Source organism: Crocuta crocuta, unplaced genomic scaffold (genome assembly GCF_008692635.1).
Source record: "Crocuta crocuta isolate KB4526 unplaced genomic scaffold, BGI_CrCroc_1.0 scaffold92, whole genome shotgun sequence".
Lineage (NCBI taxonomy): Eukaryota > Metazoa > Chordata > Mammalia > Carnivora > Hyaenidae > Crocuta > Crocuta crocuta.
The window spans coordinates 2,104,047-2,125,397 of record NW_027528804.1 but is presented as its reverse complement, the minus strand read 5'-3'; the positions used below and the strand labels follow the sequence as shown (position 1 = coordinate 2,125,397).

At 36.8% G+C, this 21,351-nt stretch overlaps 1 protein-coding gene across 6 annotated transcripts in view; it reads right to left on the bottom strand.

The window, feature by feature from the left end:
* The window catches only part of BANK1 (B cell scaffold protein with ankyrin repeats 1), a 266,852-nt gene that overhangs the window by 41,570 nt on the left and 203,931 nt on the right, over window positions 1–21,351 (bottom strand). For all 6 annotated transcript variants that reach the window (XM_077755742.1, XM_077755740.1, XM_077755744.1 and 3 more), the window contains exons 7-8: window positions 8,359–8,437; window positions 4,708–5,019 (exon numbers count right to left, since the gene is read on the bottom strand). In XM_077755742.1, coding sequence (XP_077611868.1) covers window positions 4,708–5,019; window positions 8,359–8,437 — 391 coding nt within the window. The remainder of the gene's footprint in view (window positions 1–4,707; window positions 5,020–8,358; window positions 8,438–21,351) is intronic.

Genomic DNA, 21,351 nt, shown 5'->3' with positions numbered 1-21,351 from the left:
TATCCAGAGATTTTTTTTTTTCCATTTGAAGTCATTTTACCATTCATAGGGCATGTACTGGGTATTTTGTGTAACATTCAATTTCTCTGAAAATGACAGGGGGGATAGCCAAACGTGCCATTACTTGCTTTCTTACAGTAAGTCTCACTGTAGCTTGACAAACGGGTTTCAGAAATGTAACTCTTGATTTCTATAAGCCAGCATGAGCCTCATTCTTAGATAAAGGGCACTGAAAGTATGGTTTGTGACATGATGGTATGGATAATCAAAGGTTTAAGATTAATTCATATGAAAAGACTAATCTTTTATGGTTTTAATACTCAGAAAAATCTTTAAATTTTTTAAAGAAGGCATTAAAATATTTTAGTAGTAGTTATTTAGAAGACAAAGGTATCACATACTTTGTTTAATGAGTAATGGAAAAAAATTGAATCCTCTCTGTCACACCATTGAAAATTTTTATTAAAAATTAGACTTAAAAATGTTTTAATGTTTATTTTTTAGAGAGAGAGAGAAAGAGAGAGTGAGCAAGAGAGAGAGCAAATTAGGGAGGGGCAGAGAGCAAGGGAGATACAGAATGTGAAGCAGGCTCCAGGCTCTGAGCTGTCAGCACAGAGCCCTATGTGGGTCTTGAACTCACTGAGCACAAGATCATGACTTGAGCTGAAGTTGGACGCTCAACTGACTGAGCCACTTAGGGGCCCCAAACAGACTATTGACAAATGTTTTGCTTAAAGCATTAATGAAAAAAATAAAATGGAAAGAATTTAAGTCATTGACTTAAAAAATCATTGCTTTTCTGGGCTGTTCTGAGAGATCATGCATGTGAATGAAGGGAGAACTACTCTCCTTCCTCTTTGGTGACAATCTGACCAAATAATTTCTAGGTTACTTTTGGGGACTTTAGTGGAAAGATGTAGAAGCTTAGGGGAATGACAAGTTGAAGAGCAAATAAAAAGATATTATTTTAAGGACCTCAGCAATTGTATGGGTAGGCTTATAAGGCTTATAAGTCCAAGGTCCTTCCCTGACTGAGTCTTAGATGTGATTGTTTCAACCAGTTTAAGCCAAGAAGTATTAATGGCTAAATGCCGACCACTAAGTTCCAAATCAGCATGTTTTGCCTTTCTCCCTATGAATAATACAGCACTGAGATTTTGACTTCCTGACTTCTGTTTCACTGACAGCATAACAGGTGAAACCAGATTAAGTGTGTGGGAAACATTTTTACAGTGTTTCATTTTTAGCGGAATGTGTCAACTATCTTACTTTTATCAACCCATTTCCTGAGCTGTTAAACTCTCTTTGTTTCTCCACCCACCTTCCTTCCCAACTCTTGCTAAAGTTGTGCTTGTACACCAGAAATAAGACATTTTTCTTTTTTGTTTTCCAGTGTATCAGGTTCTACTTTTCATGTCGGAGTGGGGCCTGAGCATCTTCAAACCAAGTTGTGCATGAATAAATAAAGACGAAACGAAATCGTGCCCCTCATTCTAATTTTTGCAAAAGAAAAAATTAGTAGCAGAGTGTGTAACAAAGAGAAGGATCTTAAAAGCTGAGGACACCTGTTTATAGACATATTTGATACATTCTAATTACAGACTTTATGGTCTTAGGTCTGAGTCAAAGAGGAACTATAGTGATTGTGGCCTTGAAAGTCTGTCCCGAAGATAAAGAGGGACAATGTGTTTTCAACAAGTGTTCTATAGTGTTTTATATTGTTATTATTTTTCTCCAGAGTATATGTCCATAAATCCATTCTGGGGAATCTGATGCTTAGGACAAGAGGAGGTGGCCCTTCCTCTTTCAGTAATTTGAGGGCATGAGGAAACTCTTCCCAGGAATCAATTCTTAAGGTATCACTAGCTAAAATCAAAGAATCCATACAAATTCCCTGGCAAAAAAAAAAAAAAGTTGTAGCTTCCAGTATCATGCTCAAAGACCATACTCAAAGAATTTTAAGAAAAAACATTGACATGTTATTTTCCATTTACTTCCAATATGAGCCCTATGAAATGATGAGGCCAAAAGTAACACTGCACATAAAATGTAAAAGTATAAAGTTTTAAAATAAAACGTGTGGATTTTGTTTTATTTTGCTTCTTATATTTGGTACTTTTCAGAAGATATACTTGGCAACATTACACTTCTAGTTGTAGATATCTGGGGAATGCTTTCTGTAGAGTAGTTTCAGACCTCCTAACCAACATACTAGATATAAAAATTTACATTAGGGCAAAGACGATTTATTATTAACTCCTTTAAGAGATTTAACCTGAGGCGCCTGGGTGGCTCAGTCAGTTAAGCATCCGACTTCGGCTCAGGTCATGATCTCACAGTTCGTGGGTTTGAGCCCCGCATCGGGCTCTGTGCTGACAGCTCAGAGCCTAGAGCCTGCTTCAGATTCTGTGTCTCTCTTTCTCTCTGACCCTCCCCTGCTTACGCTGTCTCTCTCTCTCAGAAATAAATACAAAACATTTTTAAAAATTTTAAAAAAGAGATTTAACTTGATAGAAGACAACTGTCTTAAAAATTTATTTTAATAATTATATAAAATTATTCATATCTGTAAAAAGTGAGAAAATATATGAGAATTTTATTGNCTCTCATGGTTTGCCTCCCTCCCTCTCTCCAACTATTTTCTCCCTTCTTCTCCCTCAAGGTCCTCCATTAAGCTCCTCCTAATTCACCTATATGGGCAAACATATGGTATCTGTCCTTTTCTGCCTGGCTTATTTCGCTCAGCATAACACCCTCTAGTTCCATCCATGTGGCTACACATGGCCAGATTTCATTCTTTCTCATTGCCATCTAGTATTCCATTGTATAGATATACTAGATCTTCTTGATCCATTTGTCAGTTATGGACACTTAGGCTCTTTCCATGTTTTGGCTATTGTTGAGAGTGCTGCTGTGAACATTGGGGTACATGTGCCCCTATGCATCAGCACTCCTGCATCTCTTGGGTAAATTGCTAGCAGTGCTACTGCTGGGTCATAGGTCCCAACCCCCAGTATTGATACACCTACCTTCCTGATCTATGGCAATGGTCTCTCAGAGCTTGGTGCATAGTAGGTAATCAAAAAATATTTGTTGAATGAGCGAAAGAATGAGAGGAGTGCCCATTAGGTTTTCCATACTTTCCATTAAGCAGGACCTTTCATCTCTAAATTCAAAGTACATGACCTTAGTAAAGGTTTATGTTCATCAACTTGAAACTCTAGAGACAAGGACCTTCAAGGATATAAATGCTAAATTTCATGGCTTCAAAATTCACTTTTTGAAACAGTGTTTATTCTACTTTATAGCCCTCTAGCTAAAGTATAATGGCAAATAGAGTTTTAATAATAGATATTTCTTTAGTCTTATTAAAGTTTCATATAAGAACATATTTTGGATTTGGAAATTATGTGTTAAACAGTAATCAATAATTGTGGGTGATAATTAGTGACTGTAAGAATGACCCCGGAGCTGGAAGTGTGTTAGGCTGTTGAACACTCCAGCCAGAAAGTCTAATATGGAACCCACACCATCCCCGTCCTCCTCGTCCAACCCTCCCCCCAACTCCTGCCCCCGTTACACACAGTAAATCTTGCATCCGGGAACAAGTGCAATCACGGCCATTTAACTGTTCTTCCACTTTAGCAATATATTTAGTGTTCTTAGACTTTGGTCTCTATGCTGTGTGAGAAACCCTTTACCATTTGCTTCCCCTGTAGCTACCAACAGAGTGGCGTGCCTAACGTCATTTTCAAATCTGTAAAATATTAGCTTTTTCCTTTTGCTGGGTGACTTTTTTTTTTTAAAGGAAACTTGTCATTTACTTTTCTACATGATACTTGAGGTTCATTTTATGTGAAGGAGTACAGCCTCTTTCCAAGTTTTATTTCTTTACTTACTTGAAGGTTTGTAATGAGACTGTTCTAAAAGAAAGGAAGGGAGGGAAAGAGGAAGGAGAGGAGGTGGGAAGGGGAGAGAAAGGGGGGATAGAGAGAAAGAAAGAAGACAGAGAAAGGCAGGAAGGAAGGAAGGGAGGAAGGAAGGAAGGGAAGAAGGAAGGGAGGAAGGGAGGGAGGAAGGAAGGGAGGAAGGAAGGAAGGAACGAAGGAAGGAAGGAAGGGAGGGAGGGAGGAAGGAAGGAAGGGAGGGAGGAAGGAAGGGAGGGAGGAAGGAAGGGAAAAAGGAAGGGAGGGAGGAAGGGAGGGAGGAAGGAAGGGAGGAAGGAAGGAAGAAAGGAAGGGAGGGAGGAAGGAAGGGAGGAAGGAAGGGAAGAAAGAAGGAAGGGAAGAAGGAAGGGAGGAAGGAAGGGAAGAAGGAAGGAAGGGAAGAAGGAAGGGAGGAAGGAAGGGAGGGAGGAAGGAAGGGAGGAAGGGAGGAAGGGAGGAAGGGAGGAAGGAAGGAAGGGAGGAAGGAAGGAAGGGAGGAAGGAAGGAAGGGAGGAAGGAAGGAAGGGAGGAAGGAAGGGAGGGAAGAAGGGAGGGAGGAAGGGAGGAAGGAAGGAAGGGAGGAAGGGAGGAAGGAAGGAAGGAAGGAAGGGAAAGGGAATTAATGGCAGGGATCTTTTTTCTGATTTCTGAGGCCTTAAAGGAACGGCAAGAAAGTTGTTCTTGGTTTTAAAGGCTGATCTTCCCTGTATAGATTTGCCACTGCGCTATATGGTAATGAAGCCCGTCACACTTTTGTTGTTGTTTTAACCCTTAAACTTACCCTGTAATGTGCAGTGGAGTTTTTCCAGCGGGAAGGCAGCAGCTACAGGTCGTGGCGGGGGGAGAGGTGGTCTGTTGCTCACGAGGGGCTCTCGTGAATTATGTTCTGGATTGTCTCCAGGAATGAACACATACAAGTCATCATCATACTGGTTCACAGAAGCGCCAACCCCAACCTCCGCGAGGCTGTGCTCAGCCTCGGTGCCCGATTCATTCACTTTATCTTCCTTTGCCAGCTCATCTGCCTCAGCTCCTTCTGCACACTGTCTGCGTGTCTGTCCACTTTCAGGATGAAATGCTGGGTTCTGTAAGCCTGTTTACGATGAAGATGATAGATTTCACTTAAACACACTGTCTGGAGGCATCTCGTATTTTCTAATTTCATACAGAAGTGGCAGTACTGCTAATCAAACTTTTATGATCTGATAGAGTGGAAAGCTGACAAACGCATAATTTTAGTGAATAGTCATTCTTGGGCTTTTAGAATATTTACCAAATGAATGGTTAAAGCTTCATTATATCTTGCTACTTCACTATATGACACATACATACAATAACATTCGGATTCTCTAGAGCCATTGTTTGAGCAGATTCATATATCTGCCTATCATATGTGACTGCATGACGGCATTTTTATTAGAAAACAGCATAACTCACCTAAGAAGTAATAAATTATGGAAAAGGTAAATACAAGGAAAAATAATAAACCTTAACTTGCTTGTAAATAATGCAATAAAAGTAAATCTGCGATCTTATTTAGTGTTTTAATATATAATTATCACCAGATTATATCTTAACTCTTGAAAACATTACTTGAGTAAAGTGTTAATATTTTTTGGTGGAGAAGGCATCCAAATCACCAACGGTAGGTAAACCTTTCTAAGACTCCATTCTGTCATCTATAAAATACATCCTATCCTGAAACTTAACCAAATAATCCAAATTCCCTCCATCCTAAGAATCATGATTCCACCATTTGTTTTTATAATGTACACAATAAGTACCCAGGTAGAAAGCTGAAAAAAGATAATATAATGCAATAACTTCAAATCTTAAAATTTTGTTGTTTAAATTTTCTTTATAAAAATTCTGCTTTAAATAAAGGATTCACAAAACTTTAAAACAAACTTAGAATCTCTACATTGGAAGGAATATGTGAATTGCTGTCATTGTCCGTGCAAGAGACGAGTAGATGACTGTTGCTTTAAAGTGTTGCTAAGCTGAAATATAGCTAAAGAAGCCAATTGGCAGAGTATGGGAAAAAAAGGCCTTTTTTTAAAAAAAACAATGAAGAGTTATGCTGTAGAAACTTTTCAGTTATGGGAGAAAATTAGTCATGAAGAAAAACTGTGCCCGTGACAGCACTCCATATTTCTACATGGAAGTTAATTTTTTATTGTTCTTTCTTTTCACGTGAGAAAGAGGAAAGATACAGCTTCAGTATTAAAATGACAGACAAAGATTCTTTAATTAGTAGCCTGGGCAGAGCGGCCAGCCTTTCATTCTTGCACCAGTCTCATTCATCTTTCTAGCTCTAACACTGAACACCGAGCTCGAGATAAAGTAGTCTCTAGAAATATTGATGGAGTAGACGATGCAGTGACTGAAAAGAAATTACTGCTTAAGCTAGCAAAGGGACTTCACTATTTCTGTCTGGGCAAATCGATCATCAACTTAGAATTACACTCGTGCTATAGGAAATTACTTGTAGCCACCCTTACGTTGATGTATTCAGTATTTATGTTTTATGTTTACACGGTCTAAGCAACAGAGTCTACTTGGCCCCTGTCAGAAATGCCCAAACCTGGAACCCAGCCCTGGAGGGTTGGATGTGGTAGGTGAGTGAGTTTTGGCCAGCTTCACAGTCATGATGACACTAATGGAAATCTGCTAAGGTGAGCCGTGCTTCACCCCTTATCTTATGAAAGAACCTGAGGCCTGAGTCCAGTCACACAGTTTCCTAAACAAGACAATTCCAGGTCCCAGTCGTCTTTAGAAATGAGGTTGTTCTCTATAACTAATTGAAATAATGTTTTCTTTTTATAGGAAGCTCTTCTGAGGATTAAATTTCATAATAAATAAACGGTCATTATCTGTGATGGCCTTTGTCATCAGTTTTATTACTATCAAAAATGAAAATAAAATGTATGACTTTAAAACTCAGTGCATTGAGTCATTACATTAGCATTATTTTGTTATGCCATAACTTTTGAAGTTGATTCCTGATTTGCCAAAGCATGCTAGTTAAAACATTATATTTTAAGATATTTAAATAACTAGTTAAGATACTTAATATTATCTGATTTGGAGATCAGGCTACCATTTGAAAAACTAGTGGTCAATAATGGTTATTGAGCATCAGCTGTTCAGTGTTAAAAGGTCAATACCTTGCAAGAGCATGCCTGATATGTGAGACGTCACTGTGGCTGTGAACAAAGAGAGGGGTCTGGGATAGGACCAGAAAGGTTATCTAGGGATAACGTTTAGATGATGATAAGAATTATAAGGATGAAGAGAAAGTAGAGGGAAATTTGGAACAGAAAAGTGATTAGTTCTTTCACGAAGCGCAGAGACTTAGGAGTGGCAAGTGTGGAAGCTGCCATTGCAGGGTTTCTCAATAGTAGTGCTGCTGAGATTTCGGACCAGATAATTCTGTGTTGTGTGGGGTATGTGTCCTATGCATCGTGGGGTATTTAGCAGAATTGCTAGTGTCCACCCACCAGATGCCAGTTGGGAAGCTCCCTTCTTAAATCATGATAATAAAACAACTGCTGTCCATTGACGAATATCATCAGTTGTGAGTAGAAAATAGTCCTTTGTTGAGAACCACTGTGCTACTGCAATATTCCAGGAAGAGCTGATGGCAGCATGGATTAGGATAAATAATGAAAGATTGAGGAACCGCTGAATGCTGGCTATGCTGCGAATGTAGAAACAACAGTATTTTCTGACAGACTGGATGTGGGGTGAGAGAGGAAGTACAAAAGCCAAGGGGTACTTCCAGGGAAATTAAACAAGGAAAGAATCTTCACTTACTGAATGGAAAAGTCAGCAGGTGGTGTAGGTTTGGAAGTGTCTTGCATTAGGGTTTTGGATTTGGAAATGTTGAACAGGGGATGCCTATCAGATGTGCTGGGGAAGCAAGTTATTGTATACCAGCGCAATCTGGCATAATGGGTAGTTATATACATGTAGGGAGGCTGAGTTAGTCCTCAGACTTTAGGATATAGAACCACATCCTATTACAGCCAGGAAGGACTTTAGAGAGAGACCTAGTCCATGTTTCTCATTTCCTGGCAGAGAAAACTAAGGTCTAAAAAGAATGTGACTTTGTTTTAAAAAATACTGAAAAAGTAGAGTTGTCAAATAGTCAAAATATTTGCATCAGTCTGAATTGTGTATTCTCTTTGGGTAGGAAAAACTGGTGTTTGATTATTCAAACCTGAACTTAATAGAAGTATCTCAATTGGCAAGATAATGTAGTAACATCTCTACTGTATTATAAATTAGAACACATTCAGTTAATTAAATGTCTTCCCATGCTCTCCAAGACTGAATTCTCGTGCTCTGTTCAGCCTTACTTTACCAGTTACATGTAGTTTAATGTAAGTGTTATATATAACATGTATTCATAATGTACAGAAACACTTACTAGGAGAATATGCTAATAATGAAGTAAAATCATCTTCATAGTCATTTTCTTGATCATTATTTCCACTAACTTCTGGTATCTGAAAAAAAGAATGTTTTTAATTAATCTTTTTTTAATTTAAAAAATTTTCTTTTATTTTTACTTTTATTTTTTTTATTTTTTAAAAATAGTTTATTGTCAAGTTGGTTTCTATGTAACACCCAGTGCTCATCGCCACAAGTGCCCTCCTCCATGCCCATCATCCCCCTTCGCCTCTCCCTCACCCCATCAGCCCTCAGTTTGTTCTCAGCATTCAAAAGTCTCTCATGGTTTGCCTCCCTCCTTCTCCCCAGCAATTTTTCCCCTTCTCCTCCCCCGTGGTTNCAAATATCTTTTCCTATTCCATCAGTTGCCTATTAGTTTTATTGATTGTTTCCTTTACTGTGCAGAAACTTTATCATGATGAGGTCCCAGTAGTTCATTTTTGCTCTTGATTCCCTTGCCTTTGGAGATGTGTCAAGTAAGAAATTGCTATGGTTGAGGTCAAGGAGGTTGTTGCCTGCTTTCTCTTCTAGAATTTTGATGTTTTGCTGTCTCACATTCAGGTCCTTTGTCCATTTTGAGTTTATTTTTGTGTATGGTGCGAGAAAATGATCAAGTTTCATTCTTCTGCATGTTGCTGTCTAGTTCTCCCAGCACCATCTGTTAAAGAGGCTGTCTTATTTCCATTGGATCCTCTTTCCCATTTTGTCAAAGATTAGTTGGCCATAAATTTGTGGGTCCAATTCTGAGATCTCTATTCTGTTCCATTGGTCTATGTGGTTTTTTTTTTTGTTTTTTTNATATGTTATTTGCAAATATCTTTTCCTATTCCATCAGTTGCCTATTAGTTTTATTGATTGTTTCCTTTACTGTGCAGAAACTTTATCATGATGAGGTCCCAGTAGTTCATTTTTGCTCTTGATTCCCTTGCCTTTGGAGATGTGTCAAGTAAGAAATTGCTATGGTTGAGGTCAAGGAGGTTGTTGCCTGCTTTCTCTTCTAGAATTTTGATGTTTTGCTGTCTCACATTCAGGTCCTTTGTCCATTTTGAGTTTATTTTTGTGTATGGTGCGAGAAAATGATCANAATGGGACCTGTAACCCAGGAATGAATGACACTTGATCATGGTGGATAATTCTTTTTATGTGCTATTGCATTCGAATTGCAAGTATCTTGTTGAGGATTTTTGCATCTGTATTCATCAAGGATATTGACCTGTAGTTCTCTTTGTTTGCTGGGTCTCTGTCTGGCGTGGGAACCAAAGTGACACTAGCTTCGTAGAATGAGTCTGGAAATTTTCCTTCCATTTCTATTTTTCAGAATAGCGTGAGAAGANTTATTATTTCTCTTCTCTGGGTTTGGGGTACTCTTGTTGCTCTCCTTCTAGTTCCTTTAGGTGCATTGTTAGAGATTTTGTACTTGTGCTTTTTCTAATTTCTTGAAATAGACCTGGAGTGCAATGTACTTTCTTCTTAGGACTGCCTTTCCTGCATCCCATAGAGTTTGTATTGTTGTGTTTTCATTTTCATTTGTTTCCATATATTTTTTAATTTCTTCTCTAATTGCCTGATTGGCCCATTCATTGTTTAGTAGAGTGTTCTTTAACCTGCATGTTTTTGGAGGTTTTCCAGACTTCTTCCTGTGGTTGATTTCAAGGTTCCTAGCATTGTGATCTGAAAGTGTGCATGGTATGATCTCAATTCTTTTATATTTATTGAGGGCTGCTTTATGTCCTGCTATGTGAATTATCTTGGAGAATGTGCCATGCGCACTTGAGTAGAAAATGAATTCCATGTTCTCAGGATGTAGAATTCTAAATGTATCTGTCAAATCCATCTGGTCCAATGTGTCATTCAAGTCCATTGTTTCTTTAGTGACTTTCTGTCTAGTTGATCTATCCATTGCTGTAAGTGGATTATTAAAGTCCCCTGCTATTAGCACATTCTTATCCATAAGATTGTTTCTGTTTGTGATTAATTGTTTTATGTATTTAGGTGCTCCCGTATTCAGTGCGTACACATTTATAATTGTTAGCTCTTCCTGATGGATATACCTTGTAATTATATAATGTCCTTCTTCATCCCTTTTTACTGCCTTTACTTTAAAGTCCAGTTTGTCTGATATAAGTATAGCTACTCCAGCTTTCTTTTGACTTCCAGTAGCATGATATATATTTCTCCATCCCCTTACTTTCAATCTGAAGGTGTCCTCCAGTCTAAAATGAGTTTCTTGTAGACAGCAAGAAGATGGATTTGTTTTTTTATCCATTCTGTTACTCTATGTCTTTTGATTGGAGTATTTAGTCCATTTACATTCATTGTTATTATTGAAAAATATGGGTTTAGAGTCATTGTGTTCTCTGTAGGATTCATGCTTGTAGTGTTGTCTCTTGTACCTTGTGTTCCTTGCAACATTTCCCTCATAGAGTCCCCCTCAGGATTTCTTGTAGGGCTGGTTTAGTGGTTATGAATTCTTGCAATTTTTGCTTATTTAGGAAGACCTTTATCTCTCCTTCTATTCTGAATGACAGGCTTGCTGGATAGAGGATTCCTGGATGCATTTTTTTTTTATGTTCATCACATTGAAGACTTCTTGTCATTCCTTTCTGGCCTGCCAAGTTTCAGTAGACGGGTCTGTCACCCGTCTGTCACCGGTCTGTCAACCGTTATAGGTTTCCCTTTGTATGTTAGGGCCCTTTTATCCCTAGTTGTTTTCAGAATTTTCTCTTTATCCTTATATTTTGTCAGTTTCACTATAATATGTTGTGCAGAAGATCGATTCAAGTCACGTCTGAGGGGAGTTCTCTGTGCCTCTTGGATTTCAATGTTTGTTTCCTTCCCTAGATAGGGGAAGTTCTCAGCTATAATTTGTTCAAGGACTCCTTCAGTGCCTTTCCCTCTCTCTTCCTCTTCTGGAATTCCTATGATACAGATAATGTTCCATTTGATTGTATCACTCAGCTCTTGAACTCTCCTTTCGTGTTCTTGGATCAGTTTATCTCTCTTTTTCTTGGCTTCCTCTTTTTCTATAATTGTGTTTTCTAATTCACCTATTCTCCTCTCTACCTCTTCAATCCGTGCAGTGGTCGCCTCCATTTTATTATGCATCTCATTTATAGCATTTTTTAATTCATCACAACTATTTTTATGCTCCATAGTCTTTGTAGCAATAGTTTCTCTGATGTCTTCCATGCCCTTTTTAAGCCCAGTGACTAATTTTATGACTACTGTTCTAAATTCTTGTTCAGTTATGTTGCTTATATCTGTTTTGAGCAGTTCTTTAGCTATTATTTCTTCCTGGAATTTCTTTAGAGTAGAGTTCTTCTGTTTGGTCAATTTGGCTCACTTTCTGTTTCTTGTTAGTTTTAAAAGCTTGTTATGCACTCTGCACCTGTGAGTACTGCTGTATTAAAGAAGGCTCTTTGACTGTCCAGAGCCTGTCCATTCAGGAAGTGTTCTTTGAATGGTGTTTCTTGGTCTGTCTTGTTGAGACTTTGGTTATTTTATTTCCCAACTTGTAGTGGTATTTAGGATTCTCCACTATATGTACTTTGGCTTATTTCTTGTTGTAGCCTTATAAGGTTGTTTTCTCCGTGGACTTTGTTTCCTTTTCCTCCCAATCTCCTGCCATTCTGAAAGGGTTTCTATGGCTTCAGACCTTTTCCGTTTGAGAGATGGGGGTGAGTGAAATGTATGGAGCTCTTTACTTCTCTGCCATCTTGCCTGTCAAAAATTTCTTTTAATGTTTATTTTTGAGAGAGAGACAGAGCATGAGCTGGGGAGGTGCAGAGAGAGAGGGAGATACAGAATCTGAAACAGGCTCCAGGCTCTGAGCTGGCTGTCATCACAGAGCCCGATGCAGGACTTGAACCCACGAACCATGAGATCATGACCTGGACCAAAATCGGATGCTTAACCGAGTGAGCCACCCAGGTGCCCCTACAATACAATTGTTGAATGACAGAAAGTATTAAAAGTATACTGAAGCAATTGGACATTTACAATAAACAATGAATTGATTAAAATTAAAGCTTACTGCAATTAAGATTCAAAGCAACAATCATGAAATTTAGGTGCAATAAATAAGTTTTGAATAAAATTGAACACAACTCTTTATCTTAAAAATCATGAGCTTTCCTTTCTTTTAACATTTCTTGGGTGATTTTTTTTGGCTCAGTCAATTGAGAGCCTGACACTTGATTTCTGTTCAAGACATGATCTCACAGTTAATGGGTTTGAGCCCTGTGTTGAGACCTGATAGCATGGAGCCTGCTTGGGATTTTCTCTTTCCCTCTCTCTATGCTCCTCCCCTGCTCAGGCTCTCTCTTTCTCTCTCTATCTCAAAATAAATAAATAAGCTTAGAAAATATTTCTGTATCTTCTACCAGTTCAAAAGAATTCTTAATTACATCAAGTATTATAATACAGAGAAAAACAGTGAAATTACAAAATGGCTTATTTTCCTTTTTTAGAAAGAAAAAAAGAAACGGAATTAAGGGGATTTATGTTTGTTTTTCTGAAGTTAGTTCCATTACATGTAGAAGACAGGATTACTGGGAAAAAAACAGAAACCTGTTATTTCTGAATTGCTAGCCTTTGTTTATAATCTCTGAAGGAGACATGGGGTCTTATAGCAGTGGAACATATTCGAGCTCCTAGATATGAGTAAGCAACCAGTGACAGTTCTATTTGTGTAAAAGCTTGTAGAGAAAAAGATGGAAGTTGGATGCATTAACATAGGTCACATTTTGTTACCATGAACCTCAAGTGATTATTCAAATGATTTATACTTTTGATCTTATGAAAACTTAGATTAGTCCATTTTCTCTACATTTTGAATGTCCCTTTATTTGTTTGTTTGTTTATCTGTTTAAAATGTTTTATTTATCTTTGAGAGGTGAGGAGGGGCAGAGAGAGAGGACAGGATCCCAAGCGGGCTCTGTGCTGACAGCAATGAGCTTGATATGGGACTCAAACTCGCCAAGTGTGAGATCATGACCTGAGCTGAAGTCTAATGCTCAACCAACTGAGCCACCCAGGTGCCCTTGGAATGTCCCTTTAAAAATTTAAAGCACCCATATTGAAGCATTATTAAATTTATAATAGCCTTGGTATGCAAGGGTATTTGAGCTGCATATTGACTTCATCAATTTGATTGATCACTCACTTTGGCCAATAGGAGCCCAATGGAATTTATTCTTCCTTCCCTCCTTCTTTCCTTCCCTCCTTCCTTCCTTCCCTCCTTCTTTCCTTCCCCCCTTCCTTCCTTCCCTCCTTCTTTCCTTCCCTTCCCTTCCCTTCCCTTCCTTCCTTCCTTCCTCCCTCCCTTCCTTCCTTCCTTCTCTAATGTTATCCAGGGAAGCAGTTGGTCTTTGATTTCCAGTGGAATCTTGAAAATAAATGTGTCTTTATTATTATTATTATTATTATTGTGAACCTGATGCAGAAGCTCATTTTATATTTAAATCATATTTTCCCCTTGGTGAACTCAATAAAATACTAATATGAAAAGTCATGTAACTTTGACATGTTGATTGATATTTCTATGCTTTGGTATTAAATGAATTGTTTAGTACAGCCATTCTATGTTTCCAATTAGCTTGACCTCTTTATTCCTTAAGATAGATAAGAACACATTTTAAAAATCCATAATACTTTAAAATCATATCAAGGAAGTTTTTACTAGTTGAATAACAGGGATTGTTTTCAAAGATTTCAGAAATTATGTAAAAATTTTCCATATACTATTCACAAGTCTGGACATTATGGGATCAAAATTTATGAGAATTAATAGAGACTGTGGGCAAGTATGTAGATATATGTGTATATACTGAGGTTAAAATCTTATGGAATCATTTTTATGTCAGAAGCTATAGGACGTTTGTATTAATAAGCAAGCAAGCCCAAAAATGTATTGAAGGAAGAAATTTTCCAAACTTAAAAAGTAGCTAAGCTTGCAGGCTTTGAGCAATTTTCTAACTATCCTGTAAAACTACATTTTGTATATCAGGCTCTGCAGAGATTGTTTTCTCAGGAATGAGAGGATCTTTAGAAATATTTAAATTAAAAAAAAGTTGCTTCTTACCCGAGTTCCTTATGCTTATAATCATATTTATTTGCAAAATATGTTAGATTAGTGACATATTAATAATTGCTGAATGAAATCGATGACGGTTTCAAAGACAAGTGGGCCAGCCCTCTGATGTATAACCACTTTAGTACTTGGCAGTGTGGTGCAGTGGGCAGAGCATGGCTTGTAAAGTCAATCTAAGAACAAATCACAGTTCTATGATTTATTAGCTGTGTTATATCAGGCAATTCTAAATTTCAACATTCTATGCTGCCAAATGTGAATAGCATTACCTATGGCATCAGTTTGCTCAGAGGGTTAAATGAAAATAATGTAAGCAAAACACAGAGTACATTTACCACATAGTAATTGCTCAATAAATGTAACCTACGCATGGTAGATTTTCCTGCATTTAATAAAGTAGAGTGATCACATCGATTTGATAGGGGGATCATCATTAATGAACCAATAGTTATTTAACTTATTTCTTCTCAATTGTGTGCCTCTAGAAGTTTTGCTGACAGACAAAGAACTGGAATATGAACTTTGTATATGACTGAAGTGTGGCAGTATGATTTTGTTATTAAAGATACTTTGATAATTTACAAGATAATAGAGATAAGCATGGAAAAAGCAGTAATTCTTTAATAAGTTCCTTTTTTCTAAAGCTAGAATCTGACATTATTCATTAATCTGTTAAATATTCATGCGGGCCTACTATGTGCTAACTACTCTGTTAGCAATTAAGGAAAATAAGTTAAAAATAGGAGACATAATTCCCATTCTCTCAACTCTCATATTTTTACAGAAAGAGAAGATAAAATAATAAAAGGATCAGAATACAACATTTTACTTATTTTGCTACACAAATTCTGTCCTTAGAAGTAAAATGGAGAATTAAGGAAGACTCAGATAACCAGCAGCAAATTTTATTAATTTGTTTCCTGTGTGAGGAGATTCGATTAAAAAATTATCTTGATGCTTGCCGTCCCACTTCCTTAAATGAAAAATCTAGCTTAAATAATACAATCTATTAGCTGAATATGCTCTCTGTAATATTCCAACCCACAGATAGTCCTTGCAGCACACAATGTTTAATGAAATTAAAATCATTCATTATCAAAGATAAACTAAGAAGAGAACTTGTTGACTAAGGTTTATAAAGCTCCACATGGCTTGGCATCTAGCACTGTACAAATTGATCATAATATTCTGATTTTGAGGGAGTGAATAAAAACAATCTTCACATGGCAGTTGGTTTCCAAATCTTGTTATGAGATTCTGAAGATATTATAATTAGCTTAACTCTTGCCCAACTTTCCACAGTGTTGACTTTAAACGATTTTGCCAGCTGTAAAGCACATGGCAGTCTGTGGAATGAGAGTAAGAAGCCATATATGTTTGAAGAGTAACAAATTGGCCTGTTGTATTTTATATTTTACTCAAGGCGAAAGATTTATACGATCTGAAGAGAAACCAGAGTATATTTTATATTTTACTCAAAATCAATGTACTAAGCTGCAGAATCCTAGATAATATTCCAATGGAAATAATAAAGAGTATAGTTACTAAATGTTAAGAATAATGAACAATGTTTTACTAAAGACATGAATAATAGCAGAGTCTCAAAAATTTTTTTTGAAGACGATTTGTAGGAGTATGCTATCTTAGCTTTCATTACATCTTTTAAAAGGATTTGTTTCTCCTTAGGCCACCTAGGAATTTGATCTAAAAGCAGATCTTCTAATTTCTTATAAAAATTCTCTCTCTCTTTTGTTTAAAGATTATTTATTTATTTACTTATTTTGAGAGAGAGAGGGAGAGGGAGAGAGAGATCACATGTGCCTACATGTACGAAGGGACAAGGAGAGAGGGAGGGAAAGAATCCTAAGTAGGCTTTGCTCCGTCAGTGTGGAGGCCAATATGGGGCTCAAGCCTATGAACCACGAGATCATGACATGAGGTGAAATCAAGAGTCAGATTCTGAGCCTACTGAGCCACTCAGGTGCCCCAGAAAGTTCTCTTTATGTAATAGGAATTGGAATCTTGAGTGTAACAATTAAATAGGAAGTCCACCCATGATTGGAAGAAGAAAAAAGGAGAATAAAATAGATGCAGAGCTGTGAGGGGGAAAAAGTGGACATCTTCCTTAGTACGGACTAAAATTTTGTTAGCAGAGCCTAAGGATATATGCTCCAGTTTTTAGACAAGTTTTTATCTTAATCTCTGCCCATGATGCAGCTCTGACAACTGCTACAAACTTAAGGCTTGGCTCCTGACTGTGTAGCCACATCCTCGCTCTATTTTGGCAGTGTTTGTTTCAAACCCATCACAGCTGTGGCTTCATCAATCAGGCACCTGCACCATTACTGGACCATATACTTGGTTTGACGTCAGCCATCTCTGTCACTAAAATGGAAGTAATAAAATTAAAACTCATTCCTTTGTTAGGATTGCAGTTGTAAATGTAAAAAATAGTTAATCTTCATTTAAAATTATAGTATCCAAAGTCTGAAAGGAGCTTGTGGATAATTGGTTTATTCTCTTGTTCACACACTGACATAATATTAAAACAACGTGTCACAATGAAAATGTAAGGATTTACATATTTTTCCAACTAAAAGTTGTTTTTCTATGTAGTCTATCGTCTGCACTGCCCCACCCTCTTTACCCGTTGGCTTCTCCTGGGTTCTGTGCTTGTCTCTCTTCTCTCCTCACAGAATGCATTTTCTCTATGTGATCTTATTCACTCCACTGTCTTTAATTTATACCTATATCATGATGATTCTTGGATATATCATTTGCTTCAAAGTATCCTAAGGTCTATAGTCTAGGATTCAGGAAAGGATATTAGAATAAACAGTCATAAAAGCAAAAGGGGGAAAATCTAGAGGGAGAGATACCAGAAAAATCAGGAGAAAGAATGGTTGTGTCTATCCCAAAATTCATATGTTGAAAGTCTCTCAAAGAAAATTCGTATGTTGAAATTCTCTCAAAGTGATAGCACTAGATGTGGGGCATTAGGAAGGGCCCTCATGAATGGGATCAGTGCATTATAAAAGTAACCTACAGAGATCCTTTATCCATTCTACTCTATGAGGATACAGTGAAAAGGTGGCTATCTATGAACCAGGAAGAATGCCCTCATCAGATATTGAATCTGCTTGGACCATTTTCTGGCAATTCCCATTTCCAGAAGAGAAATGAGTGTTATTTATAAGCACCAGCTTATACAGTTTTTGTTCTGGCAACCTGAATGGACTAAGAGGATTTCAAGTAAATCCCAATATTACACAACTCACCAAGAGTGAAAAAGAACGGCTCTGAAAGCAGTTCATAATATTTTGCAAAGTCACTGGGGACCCTGGTGAGGGGGAATTATAATGGAACTGGGTGAATTCATACTAGATTGAAGAATCTTAGAGAGTAAAAGGGAAGCGAAGCATGGAAGGCAACATGTATAGAATTTCAAGAACAACGATGTGCATAGGGAAACTGTGCTTAATTTTTTCAAAAAATGAATTAGAGATGTCAGCAAACGTGTTTTATCGCAGGCAAGGGCTACGAAGATAGTAGGTAATAACATCCAAAACGCACATGTACAAAACATGGTACTTGTAAGAGTGGGATGTACAAATACAAAAATTCCATGATCTGAAACCTCAAGTGTTTTACAACTGTGGGGAAGAGAAGCAAAATAGATAAGGCAAAATAAAACAAGCTTTTAAAATATACATACGCTTGAAAAATGCTACAAGATAGAGAGAAACATAAAATCATTTCGATTAAGTGGCTGGAACAGTGAACATTTCAGGGTAGGTGGTATTGAAGTCTGAGTTTTAAAGAAGTATGGTTTTAATCTGCAAATAAAGGGAGGAAGCAAATTCTCGGCTGACTGGCAAACATGACTGAAACAGCAGGAAGACTTGGTGAATCTTTCCTAGTTGGTTTGATTAGGTTGCATGGAAGTATATATTTGAAACTCCAAGATGTGTTGGTGCATGAAGATTTTATTTGATAAACTTTTGAAAGTTCTTGAGTATGTAATTATTTCCCAAGAAGTGGGAAGTAGCATATTCCTGTCTGTATTTGAGAAAAATAAATTTGATGATAGTGGATAAGAGGAAAGGGTGCTATTTTAAAAGCTAAGGTGAAGAATATTGAGGACTAGTTAAAGAAAATATTTAATGAAGAAGGCAGATTTAATAAATATCAAGGAGATGAGATGAACAAGATTTTTAATGGTTTTGATCCCAAAGCCTGGAGAAAAGGGGTCAAATATGGCAATGTAAATTTCTGCTCAGCTCAATGCTATGTGGTACCCTTTAGAACACTCTTGTCATGTAGAGATGAGGGCACTGATAAAAAACATCTTTTCTAGGCAATATGAGGTCAGAGTCTGAGGTCAAGATATTTATCAACATCTTAGGTAAACTTTGCATTATTTCATGTAACGTATGAAAATATGTCTGTAAGGGGTGCATGGTCATTAAATGGTGATTCTTACCATTTCTTTATGAAGTTAAGAAGTTTGCCAATTTGGGAAAACAGAAGGCACAAGTATGGTGGTCAAATAAAAGTTTAATTTGGTCGGCAAGACTCTTAACTATGAAATAGGCTAACAGAATTTAATTGAAGAGTAAGTACAAAATCCAAGTTTAGTTGTAAGGATACCAAAAGAAATGCTTAGGTACAAAAATCGAACAACAAACTATAAATTAAATTTAATCAAATCTTACTATATATTTTTTCTTAGAAATGAAAAAAGAAATTAAAAACTGGCCATGAAATTATATGGGTTGATTGGGAATTAGGGGATCTTGAACAACACACTGAAAACAAAAACCATGTAGTTGTGCCCATCAATTAGAAATGAAGTTAAATGCAACAGAGACATCCAGAAAGAAAGGGTTTAGTAAAAGAGAGAAAAGCACAGAGAGAAAAATGTCAGACAGTCTGAAGGAGGATGTAATCACAAAAGTCAATGGTCAAAGCTAAGAGAATCATTCTTAATGAATATTTCTTGATTTCAGGATGGTATTTAAAACTCAACTAAAGTATCTTGAAGAAGAATGAGTTTTTCGTACAGACAATTTTATCAAAACATGCAAAACTCAAGGAAATTTTTAGTATGTATCTATAAATGACACCTTACATTTTTAAGCATGACAATTATCACCAACCCTGGTCAATCAGCCAATAGATATTTACTGAATGTCTGCTATGTGCATAATACTGCAACACTAGGAAAATTTTCCAGGGGGTATACAAAATTTGTTACACATAATACGTCACCAGGATGCCAAATATTGAGCTAGGAAAATGAAAGTGAAATGCATAAAACAATTATAGTCCCTGAAGTTCGACTAAACAGCGTGACAGAAGATGAAAAGAATGAAATAATTTTAGGTTGGAATAATTAGAGCTGGAATTTGAAAAATAAGTAGAATTTGAGAGTTAAATCTTGAATCTAGTCTTAGGAGCTAATGGATAAATAAACAATAGATGAATTGGTGGAATAAGAAAGAATGTGGATATTCTTGGTAAGGAGAATGGTGCAAGCAAAATCTAGGTTGAGCGGGCCATATGCAGAGGGCAATGAGCAAAGAAACAGAGGAATTTTGAAAAGAACATATGAATTTTGATACAAAGAGTGGAGTTGACATTTGTTTATTATATCTCAATTGTGGAATATTGGAAATATTTTTAGATGATAGTAATGATGGTGATTGATATTGCCATTCAACATCCCATCTATAAATACATGTAGTTTATACAGGTTAAGAGTTTGGGTCCAGAAGTAATGTCAGACAAATCGGGATTCAAATCTGACACTTCTATGTATTACCTATGTGAGCTTTAGTATATTCCTCACTTTTGGCTTCTCTGTGTGTAAAAAACAGCATAAATATACCTCATGTCCCAGGATTATTGCGAATTTTAAGTAAGAAAATATTTATTAAGTACTCAGCATAGAACTTGCCACACAGAAAGCATTAAACAACTGCCATCTCTATTATCTTCCTTAAGATCATTATTTTATTACCGAATGACATTTTATTCATATTTTCATATTTATGAAAATAAATATGCCCTGTTTTTCATATTTAAGCTATGTTTATGTCAAAATTTGTATTCAGTTATAAGACTGGATAAAGATCAGTTCTATTCAAGTTGGAATATAGAGAGTAAAAATAAAGACCTTGAAATAGTAGGGATTTTTGCATACAATGAAACAAAATGTATATTTTAAAGTGTGAGGAATTACAAAAGATGTGATGGTGATCAGCATTGGACCAATTGAGCTAATGGAAATTAAGCAGGGCTCCTGGGTATCTTCATGTAGGCTGTACACGAAATTTCTCCTGGGATACTTGGATACCCTGGTCTATGATATATAGAGCACCCTAAGAACTGGATGTCAGCAGAGTTGAGGAAAGGCTCTCTCAAGTGATTCTACAGTGTTAATTCCAAAATCGATTATACTTGATTTTATAATGTTGATATTACAACAAGGACTTGCATAGTCCTAGATTGTCTTCTTCTAGCTTCAATGATGTAAGGAAATACAGGTGGTAGCTCAGAAGGGTATTTCTTAATGGGTTTGCTAAGAGTGGGGAAGAGTAAATTGGATATGGATGCGGCTCAAAGCACACAGATGAGTAGTTAAGAAGAGAATTTGGTTTTAATAAACCATGAGCCTGTGATTGCTGCATTCGTTACCTTAACTCTGTTTTTCTATTCCTATAAGAAGAACAAAAGCACGTATGTGACAGCAGCATGAAGCTTTGCTACTCATAATTCTAAAATCTTGAAATAAATTTTAGTTTCAAAACCCTAAGCTAAACAAAGGTAAAGTTCTGTAGAGGAAACACAAGATACCACAAGGTCAAATGTATAAAT